Source organism: Gopherus evgoodei, chromosome 11 (genome assembly GCF_007399415.2).
Source record: "Gopherus evgoodei ecotype Sinaloan lineage chromosome 11, rGopEvg1_v1.p, whole genome shotgun sequence".
NCBI classification, from domain to species: Eukaryota; Metazoa; Chordata; order Testudines; family Testudinidae; genus Gopherus; species Gopherus evgoodei.
In genome coordinates, this window is record NC_044332.1 from 39923651 (window position 1) to 39936733 (window position 13083).

Sequence of the window (13083 nt, forward strand, 5' to 3'; positions counted from 1 at the left end):
ACGGACGCACACCACCGAATTAATGTGCTTAGTGTGGCCACGTGCACTCGACTTCATACAATCTGTTTTACAAAACCGGTTTATGTAAAATCGGAATAATCCCGTAGTGTAGCCATACCCTAAGATACTCAAAGGCCCAAATGGTATTAGCGGAATATCATGCCCCCATATTGGAAAAACTGCTACCATCAGTTATTTCAATTTGCACAGCAGCCTAGCTCCCTGGCACATCTATGTCCCCATTACCTGTGTAATAGTTTTAGCAGGACGAAGTGGGATGTGAGGTTCAATGAGAGGTGTCTGAAAAATAAAATTTAAATGAAACAAATAATAATAAAAAGTAAGAAGCAAAAAAAATGAGCTTAAAAATGATTAATTGATTAAAATTAAAAGGATAAACAAATTAAGGAACAACGCTTAGGGCCAAGCTCTGCCCCGGATGTGTGTGCAAGATTCCTAGTGAAGTATGGAAACCACATACAAGCATCCCAAAGAAAGACTTTAATGTTTAGCACTTTAAAACAAATTACATGAAATGTGAAGATGTATAAACAGTTATTTACTCTTTAGGGCTTTTAAAATGTAACAAAGGGCTTAATGATCATCATAACACTTCAAAAGCCAAGCCACAAGGCAGTTAGGCACCAACTCTTACTATTGCGATGGTTCTAGGCTTAGGTGCTGGGTCCCCTAAGAGGGTGCGAGATTGCTTCAGGGGAAACAGAGGCTCCAGCTATAAGTGACTGTCTCTGCCACTCCGCCCACAGCACTGGTTGTAAAGAAATAAACAAAGGGGGCCTTCTGAGTTCCAAGAGCTCTCTCTTCCCTCAGCTCCTTTCTCTGATTATCTCACATGAGACAGGATGAGAAATGGGAATGGAGAACAAGATTATTCCCACCGAGGTGGGGCTCTGCAATTCAGGGAGCAGTGTGGCCAGATCTTATTTTAGCTTCTCTGCTTTACAGGAGCACACAGATATGTCTCAGGTATCAATGGATTCCTCTGGTAAAAAGTGAGGTAGAAGCACAAGAGATGAGAAAGTGTCAAAGTAATAAGAGAAGAGGAAAGAGGACAGAAAATCCTGGAACAGAATGAAGGAAGTGGAGAAGGTCCTGGGAGAAAGAGAGAGAGAAGAAGAGGAGTGAAATGGGAGAAAAGCATGAAGAGAATGAGAAAAAAAGGAGAAAGAAAAATAAGAATAAAAAATGGGAAGCAAACTTCAGAAAAATACTAACACAAAATTGGGAAAGCTGCCAGGACTGAAAATGATGGAAGAAGGATAAGGGGGAAAAAAAAAAAAAAAAAGTGAGACCCAGCAACCACCTCAAAGTGGCAGGAAAATCCTTTGTTTTGTAAGGACAGGTAGTTACCGGTAAATGACTCAATCGTCTGAAGTTATATCAGGGATGAATCTAGGGGGAGTCCAGTATAAGATTATGGGCTGGATTGTACTACAAGGACATGGCTCACAGAAGGGACAGCATGCTGCTGACTCAGAGAGACACAATTGCCTCCCTGCTCCCTACTTGCTCCACAGAAGCTAGTAATTTGTTGCTGGCCTATACTATCACCAAATTACTAATCTCCTTTCTCTCGTACCAGCTCAGCTTCTTGGCCAGCAGACTAAGGTAGAGAGAGAAAAAGACCTACCTACCCTAGGGGCAGGGAGCAGGAAGGGTCTCCTACAATAAGTCAGAGGAGTGGTAGGAAGCACTAGGAGGCTCAGGACAGAGGGAAAGAAAGGTCCAGGGAAGTGTAGCAAGGGATCAAAGTTGATGGACCTTCTCCACTGATCACAGAGTGGCTGGCCTTGGACCTAGAATAGAGGGAGGGTAAGATTCCCTACAATGTTATTAAGGAAGGTGGTGAGAAACCCCCTTAGATGAGGGGCAGAAGGGCTATTGAGCCTGGAGTAAGGCGGCAGACCCATTGCAAGGTTGATGGATGTCTGTTTTGTTGTGTTGGAGGTCTGTTTGTTAACTCCAGATGGGGTAGACTTTTCCAAAGGGCTAACTCACCTCCGTGATCCAATAGTGCTGAGAGCTGAAGGACTACCAAGGGAGACAGCAAGTCAACCAGAGCAGGGAAATGAAGGCAAGCACATGATCAGAAGTTAAACGAGGGAAGGTGATCTAATCACACAGGCCCACTAATCAAATACTATTTAAGTCACTTCCATACAGGTGGAAAACATTGCAAGTTCAACTTCTTTAATTAAGATTATATCTTACAACAAGCCTTTGCAAAGGTAAATTAATAAAATGAAATTGGGTTTGTATATTTTTCTCCCATTAATAAGACAAAAACATTTGCCAAAAGAGTTGGGTCAGGTTATACACACTTCCTTCTTTTAAAAAATAAATCTATCCAATATAAGTTCTGGGCATTTTCTCCCTTATTTTCTACACAATCTATTTTTGGAGTAGGATCAAAAGCATGTTTGATATGGCCTAATTATTTGTTTTGGAGAGAGAAAAACCAGTAAATACAAACGCACATACATACATACATACATACATACATAAAACAGTTTTTGTTTTAAACTAACCAGATTCTTTTTTTCAAAATTTTCAGGTCAGCCATTGAACTGAAGAATCAATTATTAGCTTGGCTCAATTTATGAATGAATAAGGATTTGGAAACTCAGCAATACAAAAGCAGACTCAAATAAAGGAATGATGGAGAGGTCATAACTTACACCCTCAGATTTCAAGGTTGGGAACATTAACTCAAGTTAGGAAGAAATAAAATAAAATCTACTGAATCATATTCCCCCCATGAGCTAGTCCAGTCCATTTTTGAAAAAAACAAACAACAACTTGCTGTATTTATTGGAGTTAAGCATAGCATTTGAGATTACAAGCAAGAAAAGAACAAAACCATCAAAGAGCAGCCTCGAGTATTTTTGCTGATGTCCACAGGTGAGTCAGCAACATCTCATGATTAACAAATGATAGATCTAATAATATCATCACTGATACCTGATCTTTATCACTACTCCAAAAAATCTTGGACCCTGCCAAATTCCAAAACTTAATAATAGAAAACTACCCAAGAGTCCAAAGAATAGAAAAATTAGTGAGGAGCTACAACTAGTCTTTGAATATAGCTATAGACACTATTGCATCCAAGCACCTTCTCCTGGACCACTGCCGACACAGACCACCATGGTTCTCAGACTGAAAAAGCAGTAAGGAAGAAAACTTCAGCACTGGTAGCAGAAAACAGAGTCTGGTACAAGCTCAGACGAAAACTGTTTCTACAAACTTACAGTACTGCAACCATACCGCAAAATTACACCTCACACAAACCTTCTGGACCAGAAATCACTTCACATTGTAACTCAAACACTGCAATGCATGATACCCAGAAGCAATAACTAACTATAAACTAAATAAAAATGAAATTGACTAATTAAAATTGTAAGGACTAGGAATCTGCCATTAACTTGCTGCGTGACCGTAGGCAAATCACATGTCTCTGTGCCTCAGTTTCTCCTGCTGCAGAAGAGGGATAATGATACTTATCTACTTTTGCAAAGTGCTTGAGAACTACAGTTTAAAAAGCTGCTAGAGGATACTTAGCATTACTTTAAAATGTATTTTTATTGTTGAATCTTAGCAAAATGCAAAAAATACACAGCATAAATAGTGCAAATTTAATTAGTTTAAACATTGTTTGCATCTTAATTTAAGTTTATTAATAGCACAAGTAGGAACACTTTCTCTTTAAATACTTGAAGTGCAAACAGTGCAGCAAACATATTAGAATGTTAAATGAGACATGCATTTCTTAGCATTTTGCACAATGTCTCTTTGACAAACCATAACATGATTCAGCCATTACCAAAAAAAAAAAGATACTTTACTGCAAATGTCAAAGGGAAAAAAGAATATTGAAGCAGAATAGGACCAGTGTACCAAAAACTTGAGAGCATAACTAATGATGTCTTATTTTCCTGTCATTTTTCTACTTCCCTGCTACAATGAAACAGCTGCGGTAACTACACTGAATGCATTGAATAAAATGTCCCAAAATGCTAACTCCACTGAGAATGCATCGGATAGTCTGACAGAGGCATACAGTTGTCATGGACAATCTCATCTAGGAGATGTGATTCATTTGTCTGCCACAGCATTTGTTTTAAACTTAGGAAGAATAAGTAAACTTTTTTTCCACTATATCTCACTAACACTGCTGTGTTTTCTTCATTTCTGCAGCACTATTAATGGCACACTGGTTACCTATCATTTACATCTCCAAAAGCAACTATGGTACTGCAGATGAAAAATTGAAGTCATAAACAAAGGGGAGATTTTTCTTTTAAAGAATCATTTCCCAAACATATTTTGGCTTATAACAAATATTCAAAATATTGGCCTTGGCAAACTAAAATAAAATTATTGTTTAATCATCTAGTGGAGAACTCTTCATGTGTTCTCTGGACACCCACCACCTATATACCTCACACTCTGTAAGAGGCATGTGTGGGGTGAAGTGGGCATTGATGAGGCACCCCATAGATGCAATCCCTGGCAATCCCTAGATACCAGACCTGCTCCTTAAGCCTTAGGGAGGTGGATATAAGTTTGAGCAGGCTCATGCCAAGGATTGGTCTGATGCCTTGCTGCACCAAGGATTAAGAAGAGGAGGAGTCAAGCGGTGAAATTCTTGACCTACTGAAATCAGTGGCAAAATTTCCATTGATTTTACTGGGGTCAGGATAGTACCTAAGGTAATGTAAGGCCACCTTTGCTTCCTGGGCTCTCCCACTACACTGGCCAGCAAAATTTCTCTATCTGTAAAATGGGGATAATGATAATCAACCACCTTCGTTTTTGAGATCTAGGAATCAAAAACACTATCAATTAATCATCAGCGTCAATGATTTCAGTGAGGCCAGATTTCACTCTAAGCTCACAGTGCGTTTTGCCAAAGAAAATTTCATCAAAGTGAGACAGGTCCCCCGAGCTTTAAAAGCTTCCTACAGATCCCTGAGCAGCGGGCACCAATGGTAACTGTTATGGTATAATTCCCCACTCTGAACCTTAGCGTCCAAAAGATGGGTTACCAGCATGAATTCCTCTAAGATCAATTACCAGCTTAGTACTTGTACCACTGCCACCAACCAGGAATTCCAGTGCCTGGTACACTCTGGTCCCCCCAAAACCTTGCCTGGGGACCCCTAAGACCCAGACCCTCTGGATCTTAACACAAGGAAAGTAAACCCTTTCCCTCACCGTTGCCTCTCCCAGGCTTCCCCTCCCTGGGTTACCCTGGGAGATCATTGTGGTTCAAACTCCTTGAATCTTAAAACAGAGAGGAAAATCCACCTTCCCCCCTTCTTCTCTCTCCCCCTCCCAGACTCTCCCTGAGAGAGAAAGTAATCCTAACACAGAGAGAAAATTAACCTTTCTCTCCCCCTTCCCTCCTTTCTCCCCACCAATTCCCTGGTGGATCCAGACCCAGTCCCCTGGGGTCTCACCAGAATAAAAAAACAATCAGGTTCTTAAACAAGAAAAGCTTTTAATTAAAGAAAGAAAAACAGTAAAAATTATCTTTGTAAATTTAAAATGGAATAAGTACAGGGTCTTTCAGCTATAGACACTGGGACCACTCTCCCAGCCTAAGTATACAAGTACAAATTAAAATCTTTTCAGCAAAATACAAATTTGAACTCCTCCCAGCCAAATACACATTTGCAAATAAAGAAAACAAACATAAGCCTAACTCGCCTTATCACCTAGTACTTACTATTTTGAATCTATAAGAACCTGTATCAGGGAGATTGGAGAGAAACCTGGTTGCACATCTGGTCACTCTCAGAACCCAGAGAGAACAACAACCTAACACTAACAGCACACACAAAAACTTCCCTCCCTCAAGATTTGAAAGTATCCTGTACCCTGATTGGTCCTCTGGTCAGGTGACAGCCAGGCTCACTGAACTTGTTAACCCTTTCCAGTCAAAAGAGACATGAAGTACTCCTGTTCTATTAACCCTTAACTATCTGTTTATGACAGTAACACTGTCTGCCCTCTGTGGGGTAAATCTCTCCTTTAGCAGACGGGCAGTGCTGGTGCAGGGAGCACAATTTACAACTCCTTGTGCCACCTTTGGTGAATCCAGGCTCCCACACCCCTCAGGTTTACAACAGTGCATTTTGCCCAGCTTCAATTTGCCATGCTGTGTGAAATGAAGATAGAAGAAACATTCTGGTAGTATAATGCACCTGCCTCAGAGTCTAGCTGTCCTAGTACTCCTCATTCCTCTCCTCTGTCAAAGGTAAACTTCACCTTCCTACAAATACCTTCTTTAAAAATAAAACAATCTTTTAACAAATGAAGCTGAAAAGGAATCTGACTGGCTCAGGATCTCATATTACACCCTTTTATGTACAGTAGATCCAATAATTCTTTACAATGATGTATTGTTTTCCACAGATGTAGTTGAAGTTCCCTAATGCATGAAAAATGTTCTTAGTCGGGAATATTAACAGAGGAAATAAACCCTATATCAATGGCTAGAAAGAACCCCATTTTTGAAAGGAAAAACACACACATTTAGATGCAATTTCTTCTTTCAGCCAAGCATGACTTTTCATAACAGTATTTTTTTTCCTGTTACAATGGCCTAAAACCAAATATTATGGTTGTGGTAAACATCCACAAAATTAACTCATTATCTTCCTCCAGATCCCTTCTTAAAACTCTCCTTTTCCAGGACACCTACAAAAAACGTGGCAATGGTAGGCTGTTGGAATGCTGAGACCACAACCTACTACACTGACCAATACGGACTCATTTCCTTATCTGTCTGCATCTCTTGGTTGTCTCCTGCCTTATATTTAGATTGTCAGCTCTTTGAGGCAGGGACTGTCTTGTGGTTCTGTGCTTGTACAGCATGTAGCACAGGAGTGCGTAGTGCACGACTAGGGCTCCTACATGCTACTGTAATACAAATAAACAATAAGAAGAAGAATGCTCTGATTGTCAGAGCCCAGGTAGACAGTGAAGGCGTCTCTTTGAATGATCAGGTTTGACAGAGAGATAGGAGAGCTGGCCCCCAAAAGACAGCTAACATGGATCTTCTGTACAACTTCTCTTTGGCGTCATCATTTCTGTCTGCAATGGCTACATGTGGATTAATGGACATTTAACTAGGGTGACCAGACGTCCCAATATATCGTGACCATCCCAATATTAAGGGCTTTGTCTTATATATGCAACTCTCTCCCCTCTGCCTTCCCCCTCCCCCCAAAATAAGTGTCCCAATTTTTCACAGTTGCTATTTGGTTGCCCTAACTCTAACAATACGTATTAGTAGGAAAACATCAGCTATAAAGGCTAGGTAGAAATTTTGCTTGTTATATAAAACATGATCACAATCTTATGGTCAAGAAGTTTGTGATACTGTAAATAAAGGATAGTAGATAAACATACTTAATCCAATCCAATATCTTATACTAAAAGCAAATACAACTCTACCCCGATATAATGCTGTCCTTGGGAGCCAAAAAAATCTTACCACGTTATAGGTGAAACCACGTTATATCGAACTAGCTTTGATCTGCCGGAATGTGCAGCTCCACCTCACCCCCGGAGCACTGCTTTATTGCGTTATATCTGAATTCGTGTTAAATCGGGTCATGTTATATCGGGGTAGAGATGTACTATGAAGACAAGTGTGATTAGCATGAAACTGAATTTATAACGATGTGTATAATTTAGAAAATGCTGTGATGTCCTAGTACTTAATAAGTTTGGCAATCAGTGTATTGACTTCATGCCAGTAAAGATATTTGAAATTAACTTATTAGATATGGCTGTATATTAAAATGCATGATTTGCCTGGCTGTTCACAGGAATACCCATAACACTGGAATAGCCAGTAGGTAGGCTGGAAACCACTGAGTTTATCTGCATTCGCAGGTGGTATTTACAGGAGAGAGGCACACAACAGCTGGAAATACAAGACAGCAAACAGTGAAAGTCCTGAATGTATTTCACATGGTTTTGAACACAAGTATCTATTGTTCAGAATTTCAGTTCAATTTACCTCTTAACTAGTGAGTGACTGGTGCAACTCTGAATAGACAGTAATCTATTTCCATTTTTATATTGAACTCTATTTTGGTAAATTAGGAAAATTTGGCTCCAAAAATATGCCCAACACAGCAATTTCTAATTCAATAGCATTACAGACATAAATAACAATGCGAAATCTGACACTTTTACATTACCATTACATTCCACTACAACCTTAGCAAGTTTGTGAAGAATGTGGCTTTGTCTTACCTCTCCCAGTACCTACCAAAAATTTTATAAATTCAGTTAGATAAAGCATACTGGATTGGATTAAGTATTTTATCCTCAAAGCAAATACTGTGAAGACAAACCATTAATGTCTGCTGCCCCAGATGTGAAGTTTAATTACTGCAATCTAAAACAACTTGAGTGAAAATACTGAATGCAGATGCAATATTTGCAACTAATAAATCTAAAAATCATAATTACTGTAACACTGCACTAAACAGTCCCTCTAATTACAAAGTGTGCTTGAGAGACTATCATGAAGTAACATGATGCCTCATGGTGCAGTATACAACAATATTATCATGGAAAATGATGTGTATAAATTGCCACAGATTCACAGACTTTCCAAGTAGTAATACATGTTGTCTGCCCCCCAGGAGCTTACATTCTAAAATAGACAAGACACACACACACACACTATGACAGTTCAAGGATCGAGCTTTATAAAGTGATTGCTGCTGAGAAACTAACAGACTCCTTTGAGATATTGCTAATATTTAGAGAGTCTAGCACAGTAACCTCTTTGACCTTCCTTGGACTGTGCATGCGTATATTTGGACCGTGAAGTTGTCATTATATTGTACCATTAGTCCCAGGAGCGTCAGAGCTGTTGCTGAAATTTTCAAGTAAAAGATGCATTAAAAACCCCACTTCTAGGGCAGACTTTTATGGTCTTGCCTACAATCAAGTTTTTGTGAAATTTCCCCACCATTAATGTGGTATCCACACAGCTCTCCTAGCATCAGTAGTGGTTAGTGCAGACCATTCACCAACTTTTTTATTATAATAATAATAATAATTTTTTTACCAGCGTGTTTCTAGACCTGCGCTGAACAGAGTTAGACAATCTAGGGTTGCCAACCCTCCAGGAATTAAAGATTAATATTTAAATAAAGTTTATGTCATGTGATGAAACTTCCAGAAATACATCCAGCCAAAATTAGCAACCCTAGACAACACAGAGGTAAAAACACCTTTGCCCAGATTTGAGCCAGTACTACAGCAACAATAGAAAAAAAAAACTCACAAAAACCTGAATCTAGACACAGCCCAGAGATTGATACTATGCTGTTTAGCCTGCTATTTAGCTGCAGCTTGCAATGGTTTTGTCCTCTGGTGGTCGGAGCCCTAACAAAAGGATTTTCCATTACTAAAAGTCCTCCTTTAGTTGAAGTGAACTTTTAGATCCAAGAGTCCTTGCTTCAGATCCCAACACGAAGATAGTGATGGGGAATTTACTGCAGTTTTATCAGATTAAAGGGATAGATTTAATGGTGGTTTGTACTCCCATAAAGAGGCTGCAGGATTTAATGGGCTAAGGGGCTTTCAGACGTTGCTACACAGAAAAACACATCAGAAGAGTGGAATGATGGAAAGGGCTTTCTCCTTACTCTTCCTCAGACTACACCTGGCTCATTATCAGCTTCAAAGAGTGAGGAATGACTAAACACCATTTTGTGATATGCAGTGGTTTATTTGAAGTTCAGTTTTGTTCTCACTCCTTTAAGCTGCTCCCTTCTCTCTTCCTTCCCAGTTATAATGTAAGGTAATGGTACATCCTTGTTTGGGGATTGATTCTTCAATGGGTCAAGTGCTTCCTACAGCATTGTACCATTGCTTTAAATGATAAAACTCTGTTTCTGTGAGATGAAAACATGCATAGTACAGTAACCCCAAGTTAGTACCGTACTGTTGTACAGTAACTGGTATTGGGAACACAACTTCTTCCTTTATCGCTTTTGTTCTGGAACCAAATGAACTGCTTTCATTTCTATACTTGCAAACTCACGTACCTATGTGTGTTTGTACTGCCTCACTAACTGATATCTTCAGTTTAAATCTTCAATTCCCTGATGATGAAGTCCCAACACAGACATCAAATACATTAAGGCTCTCATGTCAAGCTTTCCTCTAGACAGAAACTTACAAAAAGAATAAATAATGAAGAAACCATAAATTTTTAAATACTTGAAAAGCATTTTACCATCCCTAGAAAGAATAGGCTAGAACAACATGTTCAACTGTGTCTAAGACATCTGACACTTCTGTCTAACATTTGTAACTTCTTATCAGAATTTTTCTCAAATATTCTTGAGGAGTTGGGCTGAGCCTTGTCCCACACTCATCCTACAGAGGTAGCTTCTGTCTCAAAGAGCTGGGCCCAGGCTTCCTGCTTGGCCCACTGGCACTCACTGCTCGCAGACTCCGAGGAGCTCACCAGAGCATCACTTGACATGCGTGTCTGCACACAGGCAGGGCCCTGCCCCTGGCAACTCTGGATGTGGTGTCTCAGAAAGGGTACACTGTTACACATCACAACCATGGCCGGCTCCAGGCACCAGCCCAGCAAGCAGGTGCTTGGGGCAGCCAACAGAGAGGAGTGGCACGTCCAGCTCTTCAGCGTCAATTCGTGGCGAGTCCCTCACTCCCTCTCGGAGCCAAGAACCTGCTGCCGAATTGCCACAGAAGACTGAGGCGGCGGTGGTAGTGCCGCAGATCGTGATCACTGCTTTTTTTTTTCTTCTTCTTCTTTTTGCAGCTTGGGGCGGCAAAAACCCTGGAGCCAGCCCTGATCACAATCCATAAAGACATGCACATATGCTCAATTTAGCTCTTGCAGTTGAAAGGCAGGAAAAGAGAGTGGGTGATTACAGTGAGGAAAAGGGTCGTTCTTCTCAAGGTTTATGCCTTCAGGCAAGTCACGCATACAAAAGTAACACATTTCGCCCTTAGATTTGAAACAGAAAAATGAGTTTCTTGAATCTTGTAATTATTCTCTCAAGTTTGGCAGAAAAATTGAATCGGGGATCTTAAAATCAGATTTCTTATAGTCAGTCATATAATCTCCCGCAGAGCATTTTGTCTACCTGTCTTACAAGTAATATACTTGTATTCTGGAATTTGTACTCCATAAAATCAAATGTCATCCTGAGCCAGTGAATAATGATTACACTGAGGTAATAACTGGTGAGACCCTTCTTCATCTATATATTGGCGACAAAGATTTGATGGATTAATAATTAAGGGTGAGGGGAAGGAAGCTGTGAAATGATTTTATTATTATTTTATTTGTTTTTAATACCATAGTGCCTGTGCAACCTAGTCAAGGATCAGGACTCTATTTTCCTGTACAAACCCGGGACATAAAACACGAAAAAGAAATTATTTCTGTCTGTGACATTCATTTAAAATAATCATAGGCTGTGGGTAGGTAGGGCTATAAGGTGCCCCCCTAAATCTGTTTTCTGAGCCACACCGCTGCCTACAAGCATGCTCAGATTGGCAGGTTGAAGCCCTACATCCAGCTGCACTAGGGCTAGGCAGGGGGAAAGGCAGTGCAGGGTGAGGGCCTTGCCTGTGCACTGGATTCCTGGCAGGTGGACCTAGATTCTTCAGTCCTGGCAGGGGACACAGACTCCTGAGCAGCACTTGGAAAAGTCCCCTGGGATAGAGGAGAATCTTGGGAGAAGGGTGGGGATCTTGAGGAATGAGGTAGAGGGAGAAGAGGATTCCAATGGAAGGCAGGAGATTTTGAGCTGATGGCAGGGAGGAAAGGGAGAAAGGAAGTTGCAGGGCAGATCCTGAGGTGATGGGTGGGAGGGGGGTGTTTATAAGAGCAGAGTTAGCAGCTTGGGACCTGCCAGTTGGGGCTCCAATGGAGCTGTGCTGCCAGGGAGCCAGGTGGAGGGCAGAGGCATAGGGCCTCCACACAGATGGCCCATCCTTCCAGTGGATCCCCATGGATTTTGGGATGGGTGTAGGGTTGGAGGGTTAAAGCATATGCCACAGGGAGTGAAGGGGCTAAATTCTGCCAGCTCCTCAAGGGAACAAAACAAGGGAAATTTCATCAGCTAGCCACAGTTTACCGTTCTCTACATGGGTTTTTCCTGCATACAGGACAATCTGGGGCTAAGTTCTTGCATTACAAAGGATGGTTTACTTAGCTTAATTCGCATTGTTAAACAGATGGGCAAATTTGGCTCTTATTTACACCAATGTGCTTCCAGAGTAACTCCACTGATTTCACTGGAGTTGTACCAAGGATGAATTTGCTCCATTGTATCTGAAAAGATCAATTGTGCGCAATCCTATGTATCCAGGCCAATGATTCCCAAACTGGAGAGGCAGGGGAGTACTTGGTGGTAGTCTGTAGTAGGGTGCTGGTGCAGAAGCACCTAATTAGCACCTGCTAAAGACCACCAGGGGAAACAGATTGGGGCTGACAGAAAAGGCCTGATGCTGGCCTGAGGATTGGCAACACCTGCCAGCCTGACAAGCCAAGGGCTATAAAGGCTGGGAGGGAGCCAGCTGGAGATGGGCAGCCAGGAAGAAGTCGGTCAGGGAGGAAGCTGGAGGCCTCCTAGCTGAAGGCTGACTCTGCCTGTAAGAAAGTTAACCAGACCTGTAAAGCTTGTATATAGATGGACACTGGTGGTGGGACAACATTAAGTAAATAAAGACACGGGTGTTGCACAACCCTGAGGCCTCTCTTGGCCTTACTGTGGAGGGCAAACAGGCCCCAGGAAGAGGGGTGGGTCGTGGAACTGTTACATAGTCCCATGATATTGGCTCTTCTCATTTGCAGAAGACAGAAAAAAGAACAGATGAGAGAGGAAAGATAAAACAAAAAGTAAAAGAGGACAGGATGATTAGCTTTGTGCCAAATAGACAACATGCTTGTAGCACAATGACAGCTAAAATACATCTATACTTATTACTCTTTCATGTGTGAACAACTGTAGTCGCCACAGTGATGTTTTGCAATTG

At 41.1% G+C, this 13083-nt stretch overlaps 1 protein-coding gene across 5 annotated transcripts in view; it reads right to left on the reverse strand.

The window, feature by feature from the left end:
• The window catches only part of RAPGEF4 (Rap guanine nucleotide exchange factor 4), a 227608-nt gene that overhangs the window by 78015 nt on the left and 136510 nt on the right, over positions 1-13083 (reverse strand). For 4 of the 5 annotated variants that reach the window (XM_030580527.1, XM_030580525.1, XM_030580528.1 and 1 more), the window contains one exon: positions 247-300. The exons of the other annotated variant lie outside the window; for it this stretch is intronic. In XM_030580527.1, the coding sequence (XP_030436387.1) occupies positions 247-300 (54 nt within the window). The remainder of the gene's footprint in view (positions 1-246; positions 301-13083) is intronic. 5 annotated transcript variants of the gene reach the window in all.